At 51.1% G+C, this 16011-nt stretch overlaps 2 protein-coding genes across 5 annotated transcripts; one reads left to right on the forward strand and one right to left on the reverse strand.

Annotated features, from left to right (window-relative positions):
* The first annotated feature begins 1846 nt into the window (after positions 1 to 1846).
* Positions 1847 to 2994, forward strand: LOC119521591 (40S ribosomal protein S6-like). The gene has a single exon (XM_037820018.1). The coding sequence runs from the start codon at positions 1847 to 1849 to the stop codon at positions 2561 to 2563; it is 717 nt and encodes a 238-aa protein (XP_037675946.1). The 3' UTR covers positions 2564 to 2994.
* A 4073-nt stretch (positions 2995 to 7067) lies between these two features.
* Positions 7068 to 15707, reverse strand: APLP1 (amyloid beta precursor like protein 1). Of its 4 annotated transcripts, none has more exons than XM_037820353.1 (17): positions 15504 to 15707; positions 14465 to 14608; positions 13560 to 13689; positions 13260 to 13372; positions 12765 to 12898; positions 12482 to 12666; positions 11891 to 12021; positions 11484 to 11558; positions 10569 to 10727; positions 10359 to 10487; positions 9686 to 9785; positions 8777 to 8884; positions 8491 to 8517; positions 8226 to 8305; positions 7900 to 7962; positions 7623 to 7766; positions 7068 to 7509 (listed from the first exon to the last, which is right to left on the reverse strand). In XM_037820353.1, exons 1-17 carry the CDS (start codon positions 15648 to 15650, stop codon positions 7411 to 7413), a joined length of 1968 nt encoding a protein of 655 aa, XP_037676281.1. In that variant the 5' UTR covers positions 15651 to 15707; the 3' UTR covers positions 7068 to 7410. The 4 variants fall into 4 exon arrangements, with proteins under 4 accessions (XP_037676281.1, XP_037676284.1, XP_037676282.1 ...); XM_037820356.1 differs by having other exon boundaries at positions 8226 to 8296; positions 8491 to 8514; positions 15504 to 15650; XM_037820354.1 differs by having other exon boundaries at positions 8491 to 8514; positions 15504 to 15650.
* Between the last annotated feature and the right edge of the window lie 304 nt (positions 15708 to 16011).

The raw sequence follows: 16011 nt of genomic DNA on the forward strand, positions 1-16011 counted from the left end.
GGCTGCTCAAGCACGTACCATGGGATGGTTTGGCTTAAACAATGGGAATTTATTTGCTTACGGTTTTGAGGCTGGGAAAATGTCCAAATCAAGGCGTCATCAACGCAAGACTTTCTCCCTGAAGACTGTGGCTTTCTGGGCTGGTTGCTGGCGAGCCTTGGTTCCTCTGTCACATGGCGAGGCACATGGCAGTGTCTCCTGGTGTCTCCCTTCTCTTTGAGTATTCCTCTTGCCCTTGTCTCTCTTTCTTTACCTTCTAGGACTCCCATAACGTGTATATTGGTATGCTTGGTGGAGTCCCACAGTCTCTTAGGCTCCATTCATTTTTTTCATTCTTTTTTCTTTCTGCCCCACAGCCTGAATCATTTCAATTGTCTAATCTTTGAGTTCACTGACTCTTTCTTTTGCCAGTTCAGATCTGCTCTCGAAACCCTCTGGGGAATTTTTCATTTCAACTGTTGTGGTCTTCAACTCCAATATTTCTGTTTGTCTTCCCCTGGGCTTGCTCATGGCCTTAGGAATTCTCCCTTTTACAAAGTCCAAATGTCCCCTCTACTCCCTATGAAATATAATTTCCCCTTCTGGATGCTCTATTTTGGGTTTTAAAGCTGATAATGCTTCACCCCATGCTAATGCTTCACCATAACTGTCGCTTAACTGCTTTAGCTATCTGCAAGCTGCTCTGCCTGCAGGATAAGTTCTGGGAGGGCAAACCAGAGACAAGTATCCTGGTTCAGTCTGTCAGGTCACCACCCGATAGAGTGACACCAACATACAGGCACCCCAGTAAGCATATGTGGTTACTCTGCTTTCTCCAGAGCAGGACCAAGGACGTACAATGAGAGCACAGCCCGGATCCCCACTGTGCTGGGGAATGGAGAGAGGAGGGGCCAGCAAGGTGCCATTCGCTTCTCCTACCATTTAAAAATCTGCATTTTCTTGATTCAGCACTTGCCCAGTTACTACAACCCTTTAACTGTTTTCTGGCGTTTTGATGAAGATGGCTCTGCCAGTTTTTGCTAGCTGTTCAATGATTCTGTGGGGGAATGGCACCGTGGTCATCTTACGCCAACACTTGAGAAGTCTCCTTCCTTATGAAGTCGATTACAGGCTTTTCCATTTCTGCAAAGAAGCCAGTTGGAAGTTTGATTGGGATTACATTGAATTGTTGGAAGGTTCTTGATTACTGAGTCAATCTCCTTGGTTGTTATATGTCTATTCAGATCATCTATCTCTTCTTGAGTCAGCTTTGATTGTGAGTTTCTAGGAATTTGTCCATTTCATCTAGGTTATCCAATTTTTTGGCAGACAGTTGTTCATAGCATTCCCTTATAATCCTTTTTGTTTCTGTAAAATCTGTAGTAATAGCTCCTCTTTCATTTCTGTTCCTACTAATTGGAGTCTTCTCTTTTTTCCCTTCATCAGTCTAGCTAAAGTTTTGCCAATTTTGTTGATCTTTACAAAGAAGCCAACATTTGCTTTCATTGATTTTCATTTGTTTTTCTATTCTCTATTCCATTCATCTCCTTTCCAAACTTTATTAATCCCTTTCTTTTGCTAACTTTGGATTTAGTTTGCTCTTCTTTTCTAGTTCCTTAAGGTGTACACTTAGGGTATTGATTTGAGATTTTTCTTCTTTTTTGATGTATGTATTTGTATTTACAAATTTCCCTCTGAGTACTGCTATCACTGCTTCCCATACATTTTGGTATATTGTGTATTTTTGCTTTCATTCGTCTCAAGGTATTTTCTAATTTTCCCTGTGATTTCTTCTTTTACCCATTGATGTTTAAGAACCTGTTGTTGCTCTTTCCATGGAGCCTCGGAGGCTGTCACCTGCCTCATCATGAAGCTGGACATCTCCTTCCCAGGCACTTGCTGCCAGAAGCTCACCGAAGTGGATGATGAACGCAAACTTCGTACATTTAATGAGAAGTGTATGGCCACAGAAGTAGCCGCTGACACTCTGGGTGAAGAGTGGAAGGGTTATGTTGTCCCAATCGGTGGTGGAAACAACCAACAAGGTTTCCCCATGAAACTGGGTGTCTTGACCCATGGCCATGCCCGCCTCTTACTGAGTAAGGGGCATTCCTGTTACAGACCAAGGAGAACTGGAGAAAGAAAGCACGAATCTTTTCGGGGTTGCATCGTGGATGCCAATCTGAGTGTTCTCAACCTGGTTATTGTAAAAAAAGGAAAGAAGGATATTCCTGGACTGACTGATACTACTGTGCCTTGTAGCCTGGGGCCCAAAAGAGCTAGCAGAATCCACAAACTTTTCAATCTCTCTAAAGAAGATTATATGTCCACCAGTATGTTGGTGAGAAAGCCCCTGAACAAAGAAGGTAAGAAACCCAGGACTGAAGCACCCAAGATGCAGTGTCTCGTTATTGCACTGAAGAGAAAGCATACTAAGGAAAATAAGAAAAAGGCCACAGAATATGCTAAACTCTTGACCAAAAGAATGAAGGAGGCCAAAGAAAAATGCCAGGAACAGATTGCCAAGAGACAGAGGGCTGCACTGAGAGCTTCTACCTCTAAGTCTGAGTCCAGTCAAAAATAAGATTTTCTAAGAGTAACAAATAAATAAGACCAGACATTAAATCTTCTTTAAGCATTTTCACTGATGAAAAGCTAGATAAGGAGACTTGGTCCTTGTAATCCTGTGTGGGTAGAAAAGGGACTGTAAAGCAATCTAACAGTGGACAAATCTTGCATGATACTGCAAATAGAGAGAACTTCATGATGATGCAAGAGATGGTCAAGCCGGTTTCATTTGTAAGTAGTGGATGGCACATAGAGGGGATCTGTTGCCTTTTCAGCAAGGTATGAAATAAAAACTTAAGGAAAAGAAGTGGCCAGGACTATATATCTTGTATACAGTTTACTTTGAGGAATACAGTTTTTCTTAAGATCTATAAAAAATTTAATACATGAAAGTGCCCTTGTGAAGATGGACATTTTTCATATGTATAAAAAAATTGTTAAAGTATAGTTAATGGGTACTGTTTTAAAACAGTTCACAAAGCTTTTAAAACCAGTGCAAATTTAATGCATTAACAGAAAGCTTTTCAACTCTAGTGAATTGTTAATTTATTCATGCTCTTACTTGCTCTTTCACTCTGAAAAGAAATTGACTGTTTATTTAATAAACTTGCACCAATCAAGAATGCACAAAGAAAAAAAAAGTCTGTTGTTTAATTTCCACATTATTGTGAGTTTTCCAGTTTTCTTTCTGTTATTGACTTATAGTTTCATTCCATTGTTGTTGGAAAAGATACTTTGTATGGTTTCAATCTTTTAAAACTTATTAAGACTTGATCTGTGTACTAATATACGGTCTATCCTGGGGAATGATGCATGTGCACTTGAGAATAATGTGTATATTGTTGTTAGGTGGAGAATTCTGTATGTGTTTGTTCTGTTAGGTCTAATTGGTTTATAGTGTCAGTCACATCCTCTATTTTCTTATTGATCTTATGTCTCGTTATTCTATCCATTATTGAAAATGGGATATTAGAGTTTCCTACTGGTTTTGTAAAAGTATTTCCCTTCAATTCTGTCAATTTTTGCTTCATATATTTTGGGTCCCTGTTGTTAGATGTGTATACATTTATAATTGCTTTATCTTCTTGACAGATAGAATCTTTTGTCAACATATAATGTCCTTCTTGGTCTCTTGTAACTATTTGTGACTTGAAATAAATTTTGCCTGATAATAATAAAGCCACTCCCACTCTCTCTTGGCAACTATTTGCTTGGAATTTCTTTTTACATCCTTTTGCTTTCAATGTCTTTGTAACTTTGTATCTAAAGTGAGTCTCTTGTAGGCAGCATATAGATGGGTCATTTTGTTTAAAATCCATTCTGGCAATCTCTGCCTTTTAATCAAAGAGTTTAATCCATTTATGTTTAAAGTAATTATTGGTAAGAATTTACTTCTGCCATTTATCTATTTGTTTCCTGTTTTCTTGTATGTTTTATTGGTCCTCATTAATGCCATTAAAAAAATTTAGTTGCCTTTTTTTGTAGTGTACCATTTTGATTCCCTTCTCTCCCTTTCTGCATTTTTTAAAGTTATTTTCTTAGTGATTACTTTGGGGATTACATTAACATCTTAAATTTATAACAACCTAGTTTGAATAATATCAACTTAGTTCCAATAGTATATAAAAACCCTGCTCCTATGCATCTTCATCCCTCCGTCTTTATATTGTTATTGTCACAGATTGCATCTTTATACATTATGTGCCCATTAGCACATACATAATTATTTGGTGCATTTGCCGTAGAAATAATACAGAAAAAAAAGATTTACACACCAAAAAATATAGTAATACTGGCTTTTATATTTCCCTATGTGGTTACCTTTATCAGTGCTCTTTATTTCTTCACATGGTTTTTGAGTTACTGTCTAGTGTCCTTTCATTTCAACCTGAAGGACTCCCTTTAGCATTTCATGTAGAGTAGGTCTTCCAGTAATGAATTTCTTTAGCTTTTGTTTGTCTGGGAATGTCCTAATTTCTTCTTCATTCTTGAAGGAGTTTTGTCAGATGTAGAATTTGAATATGCTCTTATATGCATTCAGGTTGTGGCAACTGGGCAATAATGAATTTGTAGGTATATGGTGTATTTAGTAGATTCTGAGAAAAGCTTAATTGGACTTCATCTTACAGTCAATTTTGTGGCATAGTTAAATTTCCATATTTTCCCTTGTGTTACATAAAATAATAGTATGTCTTATCATTAATGGTATCTTAGATTCTGTTGAAATATGTTTATCCTGATATGTATCAGCGCACGCACACAACCCTAACATATTAACATGATAGAATGTTTCTAAAAAACTTTGCATTTTTAAAAGAATTATCAAAATCAATTTTAATGGGAATAGAAATGTGGCTTGAGAGCACAAGAGCATCAAAGGAGCAATAGCAAAGTTATTTTTCCTGCTGGAATTTCAATACCAGTGTTTTTATAAATTCTCTATATTTCTATGAAAATGTAAACACTAGTAAGGAATTACACACTGAGCATATTGAGCAAAATGGCCTTTCATTTCCATTTCCAACTGCTTGGAGTTCCTTACCTATTGTTAGCCTGTTAATCATCCTTCATTGTGAAAACACAAAAAGGCAGCTTTCTCCACTGCCTTAGGTACTAGTGATAGATTTCTGCTAGGGTCATCTTAGCATAACTAAAGTTATAACCAGGATCAAAATGATAGTGCAAACTAGGTTCTCTAATGAGGCTGTGGCATTGTATCCAATTTGCATCACGAAAGCATCTTCCTCCTCACACCTACCAGATATTTATGTTTGCTATACATAACGTGTAATACATGTATATATTATGAACCACTGTGTGTTCATAAGGCCCTTTGGGAGATTTAGAAACAGGTGCTGCTTTCATAAGCCATCTATCGAAAATTGTGTGGTATACTGATGTTAGACCATGGCACACTACTGCCATCTGTTGGGCAGTTGTGGTAAAAAATTTAAGTCTACAATATCAAGGAGGTGAATAATGTCGCCAGGAATCTTGCAGTGCACAAACTGAACACCATTCAGGGCAGCCTGGAGCTATTAAACAGCAGGTTAGCAAAGTGGCCAAGAGTATGGATGCTGGAGTCAGGCTTCCGGGGTTGAATTATCAGCTCCAAGCCTTCCTAAATGGTGACCTTGTGCACATTATATAACCTTTCTGCTTCCATTTCCTAACCTATAAATGGGGATGGTCATAGTGTAACCGGTGCCCTGCCGGCAATAGGGACAGGCAGAACCCCATTCCAGGTTCAGGACTCTAACTGCAGAAAGAATTCAGAGACCAGAGTGGCCAGTAGGAATAAGAAATAAAGTTTATTAAAGAGAGAAGTAAGACGTTAAAGAGATAATGTGGGCATGTTCCAGGGAGTGAGTTGACATAAAGGGAAGTTTTGCTGGTGGCAGGTTTCCATAGCAACCTTTGAATACCGGGGGGTTACAAGGTTTGTATTAACCATGGTTTGCATTAACTTCTTTGTTCTAAAGGGAGATATCCGGACTTGTGGCTCACCATCAGGTACCTAAAATTTGTCTGTGGCAGAAGTTTAACATTCTTTGTGACCCCATGTTTTTTGTCATTAACTAAGAGTTTGCTTTGGGCCCATGATTTTACCGAACTTTTATGGTTTGGAGAGGCTTCAGAGCTTTAGGGGAAATTTTGGCTTCGTGAAGTCTGCAGTTGAAGCTTGCAGATCTGCATTAACTCTTTTGAAGCTGATTAGAAGACCAGAGACCACAGCCTTGATGCCCTATTCTCTCCTGCCTCAATAGTACCTACATCATGGGGTGGAACTAATGATTCAACGTTCCATTGCATGCAAAGCACTCGGAGCAATGGATGTTTGCTACCATATCTTTTGTTTTGAATTTACTTAACAAATACTTGCTAAGTGACACCATATTGTTTTAAAATTTATTTAACAAAGACTTGCTAAATGGCTGGCACAGTTCTAACATCTCCACAAATCCTCCTAACAACTCTTCTGGGACAGGTAACAGCATTTTTAGAGGGCTAACTCCAACACTTCACAAAAAAGGACAAATGACGGTGTAAGTCCCAACAGCTGCTTGCAGACATCACATCCCCCTCTCCAACACATATGACTGGAATTTCTATGCCCCAGGGACATTCCACCACCTCCCTGAAAGATGAAGACTTTGGGGTGTGAGGACATGTGAGAGTCTCAGTTCCCCCTTGGGCTTGAAAGTTGGGGTGTGTGACTGTGTGTGAGGGCAGATAAGCAGCAGGGAGGAAAACTTGCCAGAACCATCTCTCTGGGCTCCACCCTGGGAACCAGCAGACGGAGGCCTGGAATGCATGGCTGTTCAGCACCATGGAAAGCTCCTGTGTAAGTCTCAGGGTCCCTCCCCGCCCTCCAGCCATGGCCCTTCCCACAGGAAGGGCCTGGATCTAAAGGACCTTCATTCAGTTTCAAGACGTGAAGGAGGCCTGGGCAGGGAAGGTTAGGGTGAAGGTCACCCAGAGCTGTGATTACACCCTGCTTCCCCCACAGAGACACAGAATGACTTGGTGGGGAAGAGGACTTTATTGGGCTATTTAGTGAGGGAAATGTGTGAGGGTGAATTTCAGGGAACAGGAGACAATGGGACCAAGGTAGAGGTCACCTTAAAGAACCATAAATTAACTTACAAAATAAATTAAGGTGAGGAGGTCCCAAGGGGGGAGGTGACTAGGGATGCCCGGGATTTCTTAGGGATGGAATTTGGAGTTGGAAAGTGGCAATGAGAATTTGCCCACCCAAGGCTGTGAAATGAACTTGTCAAGCCCCCCAGGCTGGGAGTTGGGGTTCTGGGGCTCCAGGGAGAGGGAAGATGTGGGTTCAGTCGAAGGGGTGCAGGAGCTGATTCAGGGTCGTTCCTCCAGGAAGCGGTAGGTGGGGTTCTCGTAGCCGTGACGCTGTAGCTCACGGAGCTGCTGCTCCTCCAGAGTGAGCATGGGGTCCACCTGCAACAGAGGCACGGCAGGAGTGGTGGGGCATGGAGACGTGGTGCATAGATATCAAAGCCCATCCATGCTCTGGCCCTGGAGCATCCCCTCCCGTATCTGGCATCTCTCACCTCTACCACCCCATGGCTAATAGTCCCGTAGGGCTTCTTCCTGCGCAGGAGCAGCATGGAGAGAATGACTAGTGAGCCCCCTCCTGCTGCCATGATCAGCAGCCCGGACACGGCCTCACGGGACACGCCTGCCCCGGCCGGTGCCTGCAGGGAGAGGAGACGGGGCAGAGGTTCATCTTTGAGGTTCCTCCAAGGTGCTGTGTGGCCTTGGGAGTCACAGCCTGGCCACTGACCTCTGACCTCTCCCCCCAGGTGCCCAAGATGTTCCTCCTCTTACCAGCTCATCTCTCTGAATGTCCGCTGAGTGGAAAGGAAACCCCCTGGGACCGGACACATTCACCTGGGGGAGCAGGAGGTTTCAGGGACCAGGAGGCTGGGTCCCAGCTCCCTACCACCCCTACCCCACCCCAGCCCCAAGAATGCATCCCCCAGCTCTCTCCTCTCCTAGGAACCCAGAGTCCATGTCCCCAGTCCTCCCTCAGCCCCAGGAGTCCAGGACCCTCATTCCGTCCTTTCTCAGGAACGTGGAGTCCAGGCCCTCAGCCCCAGGAAGCCAGGCTCCAAGCCACTTCCTCCCTCAGGACCCAGATCTGATTAACTTACCTTTCGCTCGTACTGCTCCAGGGGGGACAGCTTCTCTCTCCCAGCAGTTGCACCATCTTGTTCTGTGGACCCTGCACCCCCTTCCCCAAGTCCTGTGTCATTCCTGAGGCTCCAGAGGGGTGCTCTCCCAGCACATGAGGAGGGGGTCAGAAGGGGCCTGGGGCTCCACCAAAGTCTGGGGTCCCCAATGTATGGACCCTTTCCCATTCTGGGTTCAGGGATTCAGTGAGATACGGTGGCTGGGTCTACTCTGTGGGGCACTCACCTTTGGGAAGGGCCACGGGGGCATCTGCTGGCAGCCAGGAGGGGCAAAGCAGGAACAGTGAAGAGAGGAGGATGTCATCGAAGAAAGGGTGGGGAATCCCCAAAGCCCCCTTCCAGGGACCAAGGAGGATCAAGGGCCCTAAAGAAACACCCCCTTCTCCCAACCTTAGGCATTCCTCCCTATTCTCTCCCACTCCCTGTGTGGGTAAGACATGCTCGGACTTTAGGAATGAGGCTGGGGGGCATATCGCCCAAGTCTGGGGTTGTCTATAACCGGACTCACTCACCGTCCTTGGAATCCAGAGGCTGCAGCCCACCCTTGTCCTCACTGCTTCCCCCAGGGGCAGGGGCTTCCAAGGCATTAGGACCCAGCTGTTCAGAGTGGAGGAGCTCCCCTGAGGGGACATGCAGAAAGGTGGCTGACGTGACAAGCATGGGGGCTCCATAAAACAAAACTGGGTGAATGAAGGGTGCCCTAACAGTGGAGGGCACAGGAGAATGTGCAGACAGCAGAGTCAGTCCCAAGTTGGGGATTAGCCATAAACGGGAACTCAGGAAGTGGGACGCTGGATGGAGGCACCTGGCATGGAGGATGGAGGCTGAAGTTTCAAGAGAATGGACTCCTCAAAGAGCAGGAGCGTCAGGTGGGGATATCCAGTGGGAAGTCACAATAGATCTGGGGGCTGTGGCAGGCCACACTGCTTGGTATCCATGCTACTGTGTAGGCCCCTCCTCTTGAATCTGGACTGGGTTTGCAACTTGCTTTAGCCAACAGAATGTAGGCCCAAGACTTAAGAAGACCTGGCAGCTTCCACGTATGTGCTTTGGGGAGCTGGAGCTACCCTGACGGAGAGACCATGTGGAGAGGTTCTGTGGAGAAGAGGGGCCCTGGGCCTACTTGGGGAAGGAGAGAGGCCCACCTGTGCCAGGGTCCCGGCCCCTGGCTGATCGGCCAGCTGAATGCAGCTGATGCTTGACTATTGGCAAGACCAGCAGAAGAACCACCCAGCAGAGCCCATACCAGACTGAAGAATTGTCAGCAAAGAAAATGGTTTTTGACTTGAGCCACTAAATTTGTGTGTGTGCGTGTGTGTTATACAGTAATAGATAACTGAAACAGGGTGAGTCAAAGGTTGGGGGTTAGGGTCTACCCTCAGGTATGTCTGGAATGGGAGTCACGAGTCCTAGACACTCACGGATCTGGGGCCGCAGCTCCTGAGCCAGGCGGGGGTTCTGGTCCAGCAGGCCCAGGCTCTGATTCATCCGCTCCTCGATCACTTGAAGGTGCGTCTGCACCTGTGGGGCGTGTGGGTATAAAGGATGAAATGAGAAGTGCAGGGCAGGTGGGGAAACTGAGGCTTGGGGGAAGGAGGAAGGTCAGTGGAGTCCAAGAAAAAATAGCAACATATAATGGACAGGAAATAGGGTGCAAAGGTCAGGAGTTCTGACAAAGGTCAGTAAAAGCAGGATACAAAGAAAAGGAAAAGATGTACAGAAAAGAGGAAATGAGAGAATGAGAGTCTTAGAAAGAAAGTAAAGTAGAAGGAAAAGGGGTGGTAACTAGGAAAAGTGGGGCTTAGCAGACAAGGTGATACGGGATATAGGTGCTACGGTATAGGAAATAAGAAGCAGAAGTGCTTGGAATAAGAGGGGCAGGAAGTAGGGATCCAGGATATAGGAATTAGTGCTGAGGGACTGGAAAGGGTCGTGAGGCACAGAAATGGGGTTCTGGTGATTGGAAGTTGGGGTTTAGGAATAGGAAGGGGATCCAAGGGACAGGAGAAGTCTGTGTGTGTGTGAGGGGGTGATCCCAGGGACTGGGTCTGAGGGAGACAGCAGGGCATCCCGTAGCTGGCAGAATCAGGGCACCTGGAAGTGCATCTGCTGGGCCTTCTCGGGATCCACGGCAGCCACGTGCTGGTAGTGCCGCAGTGTGTGTCTTTGCTCCTTCTGTTCTGCACGCAAGTAGCGCCGCAGGGCCAGCAGGACGCGCTCTGCCTGTGGAAGGGATGGAGGCTGCCCAGGCCCGCCCCAGCCCCTCCCACCCTCCGCCCCCTGCCCACCCCCCAGCCCCCACACCTGAGGTGGGTCCCCCTGCAGTGCAGCCAGAAAGCCCTCCAGGGCAGCCCGGCGCTGGTCATTGATGAGGGCGATGACGCGGGTAGCGTGGGTCTCCACTAGGCGTTGCCGCTCGCCGGACACCTGCTCCTCCAGGGTCTGCAGAATGGACTGGAAGTGCTGGTGAGGTGAGAGGTGAAATATGGTGGTTGGTCTAGGGCTGGGCAGGCCAAGCTGGGGATGGGACTAGTCAAAGGAGACATGCTGGAAGGGATGGAGCTATGGGGCCAGGCGGTGTAGGGGCAGGGCTAGACCTAACTGGAGCCAGTCTGAGGGTGTAAACTATACTGGGTAGGAACAATCTGGGAGTGGAACTGGCCAATGCCAAGGTGACAGGGACCAAGTCATTTAGGGAAGGTATGGGTCCAGGCCTGGGCTGGGCCAAACTGGGGACAGGCTGTGCCCAAATGAGGCTTACAGGGGTGGGACCAAGAGTCCAGGAATGGGGGCTAATGTGAACGGGGTCTATCTGAGATAGGACTGCACCAAGGTAAGGGTGAGAGGTGGGACTGAGAGTCATGAGGCTGGGTCTGCTGAGGTCGGATTACAGTGCAAGTGAGGCTGGAAGGAGAGGACCAGAGTCGGGGCAGGACATAACAATGAGGAGCCAAGAAGTGCCTGATTGTATCTGCAAGGGGCCCAGGCTCAGGAGAGCAGGACTCCAGGGCCAGCCTGGGAGGTAAGGAACAGGAAGTTAGGGCAAAACCTGGCCAATCTATGAGGACAGTGACGTTAGGTCAGATGGCGGCCAAGAGGGTGGGAGCCAAATGTAGGGGCTGGAGCCAAATGTAGGGGCTGAGTCAAGAGAGGCGGAGCTAGGTAGGGAGGGGTGGAAGCGGATGGGGCTGGACATGGCCAGAGCCAGGTTGCGCCTACCTCATTTAAGGCCTGCCTGTCGGCTTTAGGCAGGTTCTTGGACTGGTTGTCCGCCATGGCCCATTCACGCATCACCTGGAGGGGAGGGGAAGCTTCAGGATCCTAGAATCCACCTGCTCCACCTGGTAAATTCCCCAAACCCTTTGGAGGACCCTGGAGTCCCCAGACTCCTTCAGTCCCCCCAGCTCAAGAGTTTTAGAGGAGAAGACCCAGAGGAGTTTAAAGCAGACAAGTACCATGGGGCAGAGTTTCCATAGAATCTGAAGGCTTCCCAACGGGGTTCTATGTGGGTCAGGGATCCCTGGTGGTCTTACGGGATGGTGTTGACAACCAGGAGTCAATGGGGGCCTGTGGAGTTTTCTGGGATTTAGGGAGCTCTGTGGGGGTCCTGGGGCCCCCAGCATCACCTCATTAATCTGGCGCATCCTCCTCTCCTCCAGGTCCATCTTGGCCCGCAGGAACCCTTCGTGCTCACTGATTTCCCCGGGCATGCCAAAGTACACGTCCACACCATCTGTGGGCCTCGGGGTGGGAGTCACTGCAAAGCCAGGGATCAGGGGGTTGGCTTGCAGCCCACTTCTGGGTCACCTTTCCTACCTGGAGAACTACATTTCCCAGAGTGCACTGGAGACCATCATGCATCCAGGGTAGCCATAGCTGTTGCCTGGCATCATGGGAGATGTAGTTCTGGACCAGACCAGCTCTTGCAAAGCTCAGGAATCCATTATATTATCCTCCAAGCTTTCCCCAAATGATCTTTAGGACATACCAAACGAGCTCTCCACCTCCAGGTACACCCAAACCACCCTTTCCCTTGGCATACTTCATAGGCCTGCCCTGCCACCTCTACTTTCTCCAAAGCTAGTCTCACCCCTCCTGCTTTCCCCAAATGGATCGTTCCCCCACAGGTCCCCCCCAAACCTATCCCTAACACCAAAGCTCTCCCAAACCAGCGTTACTCCAGGGTGGAGGGAACGGAGGTCCGGAGACTGCCTCACCTTTGCTGACCCCTGCAGGAGTGTGGGAGCTTGGGGGTGGTGCTCTCTCCTCCTCCTCTTCCTCCTCAGCCCGTGGGGGCTCCACGAAGTAATCGTCTACAGGCTGCAGGAAGGGTTCTTCCTCCTCCCGGTGCTCCCTCCCTTCTGTTCTGGCCCTCAGGGGCCAGGCCCGGGCTGAGGGGTCCCTGAGGGAGCAGAAGACCTGAGACAATAAGAACCTGCGACCAGCCCGCAAGACTCCCCAGGAACCTTGGGAGGGGGTGGGGGGCATCCTCCTACTCACCCAGCTGCTGTCCCAGATGGGTTGGCGGTCGACGGAGGTGGGCAGCACACATACTCCACACCCCGGAACCGGTCTGCGCCACAGGGCAAAAGCATGCCGGAGCCACGCAGGATGAGACCCTGGGAGCTGCAGGCCTGCAGGAAGAGTGGGCCCAGATACCAGGATGATGGGATGGGGGTGGGGGAGGCTGGATCTGGGAGCCTGGACTCCTGGTTCTGGAGGAAGTGCCTCGGGAGTGGAATTTCTAAGTTCTGGTGGGAAGAGGGGGCTGGGGGTCCAGACTCCTAGTTCCTGGGTGAGGAGGGGTCTGCAGGTCTGGACTCCTGGTTGGGGCAGAAAAGGTGTCTAGGATGGGTATTCCTGGGCTTTGGGGTCCTGAGGGTAGAGAGAGCTGGGGGGGTAGAAGATGTGTGTCAAGAGTCTTGGTTGTAGAGCAGTCCAGGGGTCTGGACACTTGGGTTCTGGGGGTGGGGGTTGGGTGGGCCAGGTCCTGACCTCCTGCGCCTCCTGATGCCTCCGGGTGGAGCTCTCACACTGGTCCATGCGCTCCTGGTGCAAGAACCGGCAGCCTTCGGGCACCAGCAGGGCCTCGCTCACGAATTCTCCCGCTGGGGAATGGGAGGCACCCGGGTGGGACCCTCTGGCACTCCAGCACATCCACCCCAGAGGCTATATATTATCCTCAGAGGCTTCTCTGCCTCACTCCGAACTCAGGCACCCAGACCCCCAGTGTGGGCCCAGAACCTCGCCCCTGGGAGACCCCACCTCAGTCCCCTCCCCCGGCCTGTAACTCACGCAGGCAGCGGAAGGGCACGACCTGGTGGGAGTGGGTACAATGGCCGCCCCGGGCACCCCCGCACCAGCGCTCCATGGGGATGGCCTGCGCTGCCTGCTCCACTCGTGCAATCTGCAGCTCCGGGTACATCTGGGGGCACCGGTGGGGGGCGATCAACCCACTGCTCCGCCCCTACCGGCCGCTCCTCTGACCCTTTCCAAGGCTCCAGTTTGAGAACGACCTCTCCTCCCTAGGCCCTGCTTTACTCCGTAGAAATCGCCTTGGTTATCTCAGTCCCGCCAGCCCATTGGCCACGCCCCCTCGCAGCTTTCTGGTGCCTAAAAGCCCCGCCAGACCTGCCCGTGAGCGCCACCCTCTAAGCCCCACCTCTCCTCTGGTCACTCCCCTATCAGATCCCTCTCCTGATGGAGCCTCCTTCTTTAAGTCCCGCCTCTTTCTCGGTTTGGTCTTCCAATAACTGTCCCTCCTCTTCGTATTAGGCCTGCCTTTTCATAGCCACGCCTCCTATCTATTCTCTCTCTCCCAGTCCTCCACCCCTGTCCCATCTTGCGGGTCCATAAGGACTCTTTTTGTTTTAGGCCTGCTTCTCCTTTGCCACGCCCACCCTTAGGACCCACCACCGATTGCTAAGCACCGCCTCTTCACTGGGACACCCCCCCAACCCCCTTAGCGGGCAGGCTTTGCACGGATTTCCCCCTTCCCTGACCTAGCTTCTCAAAACAGGTCCTGCCCTCTTCTAGCTTCGCCTCTTTATCGGCCGAGTCCCCTAGATTCCCATGCCTCCTTAGATCCTGCATCTCCCCGGGCCACGCTTTTTTGCACATCTAGCTTCCTCTAGGCGACCCCGCCCCATCTTGGCCCCGCTTCCCCGCTGACCACGTCCCTCCCGGCAGGTCCCGCCCACCTGTCTGCAGTACTCCAGCACGCGCTGCGGGTCCCGGAGGCAGCGTCGCGAGAGCTGTGGGTCTGGCTCCCAGCGGCCGGTGCGCAGATCCCGGTGAAGGGTTAGGCGCCCGCATAGTCCGGCCACCTGGGCCGACCCCGGGGCCTGGGGGTAGGGACCGAGAGGTCAATAAGGGCACGTGGGACGTTGGCATGTGGGTTCCCCGGCTCTTCGTGCCCCAGGACCCAAATGTTTAAACCCCCAGCACCAGCCCCCTCCCCCAAGCACCGCGCACCCGCCTGCGCGGAGGCACCGTTCCCCAGGAAACAGCTCCCGCGGGGCGGGGGCGCCCCAGCTCTCCCGTTGCTATGGCGACCGGGTCCCCCGGGATTCTCACGGCCTGTTGCCGCGGAGACAGGCTCGGTTCCCACCCAGCCGCACCGCGCTGGAGCCCGAAGGGGTTAAACCTGGATCGCGGGGGTGGAGGCCAGAACCCAGGCGTTCTGGCCCCTCCTCCCTACATCCCCGGCTCAGGCTCCCACTCGGGTGCAAAGACGGCCAGGGCTGCCTTCAGTGCCTTGCAGGCCTGGACATTAAGTCCTTGAGAACCGGGAGCCACATCCTAGGTTGGAATAGGGGCCTGGAGGCCTGGACTCCTAGGTCCTGGGGCCCCCATATGGGTCCAGAGGATGCCAGCGGCCTGGGTCTTGAATCCAGTGCCTTGATGCCTGGTGGGTTCTATGTTCAGGTGGGAGGAGGCTGGGGCCGAGTCTCCCGTCAGGGGATCTTAGGGGGGCTGGACTTCTGGGTTCAGGGGCTCTGGAAAAGCCACTTCCTATGTCGGGGGAAGGGGGGGACTGGGACGTCAGATGATGAGGGAGCTGGGACCTGAATTTCTGGGTTCAGGTTCCTGAATGCCTAAGGCTGCTGCGGGGAGGTGGGGGTGGTGGGGTGGGCGCCATCTGATTGGAAAGGCTGCGTTTTCTACCATGTCCGCATCGGGGTCCGGAGGCCCCGTCCCGCCCCTTCCCCCATCCCCCAGGACCCAACCCGGCCTCACCTCGGCAGCTCCGGGGCTCCCACCGGCCAAGCTCCCGGCGGCGAGCTGCGCGCGCAGAATCAGCAGCAATAGTGGCAGCAAGAGCGGCAGCGGCGGCGGGCCCCGGTGGCGGCCCAGACCGCGAGCGGCGGGGCTGGCGGGCCCCATGTCCCGGCCCTCGCGCCCTCGCGTCCCCTGCACTCCCGCCCGGCCGGCCCGCCCGGCCCCAGCGGTGACAGGAGCTCCCAGCGCCACCGCCGCCGCCTCCTCCTCCCGCCGCCCCCGGGCTGCGCCGGCGCCGCCAGCCCCGCCCCGCGCCGGCCCCGCCTTCCCGGCCAGGACAATAGCGTGGCGGCCCCGCGCAGCGTGGAGCAGCTCGGCAGCCCCGGGTGGGAGCGAGCGCCAGGCCCCCGCCCCTCGAGATTCCGGGCGTCCCGCCCCACGCAAGCGCCCAGCCGGGAGTCTGGGTCACGGGCTCCACAGTTGTGGATTTTGAGTCCTCCTTCAGGACCCAGGAATTCTCTCCCCG

This window comes from Choloepus didactylus, chromosome 27 (assembly GCF_015220235.1).
Source record: "Choloepus didactylus isolate mChoDid1 chromosome 27, mChoDid1.pri, whole genome shotgun sequence".
Classification (NCBI taxonomy): Eukaryota; Metazoa; Chordata; class Mammalia; order Pilosa; family Megalonychidae; genus Choloepus; species Choloepus didactylus.

Excerpts from the sequence above, each read along its gene's own strand:
- LOC119521591 (XM_037820018.1), top strand. The coding sequence starts at position 1,847 with ATGAAGCTGGACATCTCCTTCCCAGGCACTTGCTGCCAGAAGCTCACC.
- APLP1 (XM_037820353.1), bottom strand. The coding sequence starts at position 15,650 with ATGGGGCCCGCCAGCCCCGCCGCTCGCGGTCTGGGCCGCCACCGGGGC. Across the intron at positions 8,885-9,685 it reads GGAGCTGCGGCCCCAGATCC|GGGAGCTCCTCCACTCTGAA; the intron begins GTGAGTGTCTAG and ends ATGTCCCCTCAG. Across the intron at positions 7,963-8,225 it reads TGGAGCAGTACGAGCGAAAG|GTGAATGTGTCCGGTCCCAG; the intron begins GTAAGTTAATCA and ends CTGCTCCCCCAG.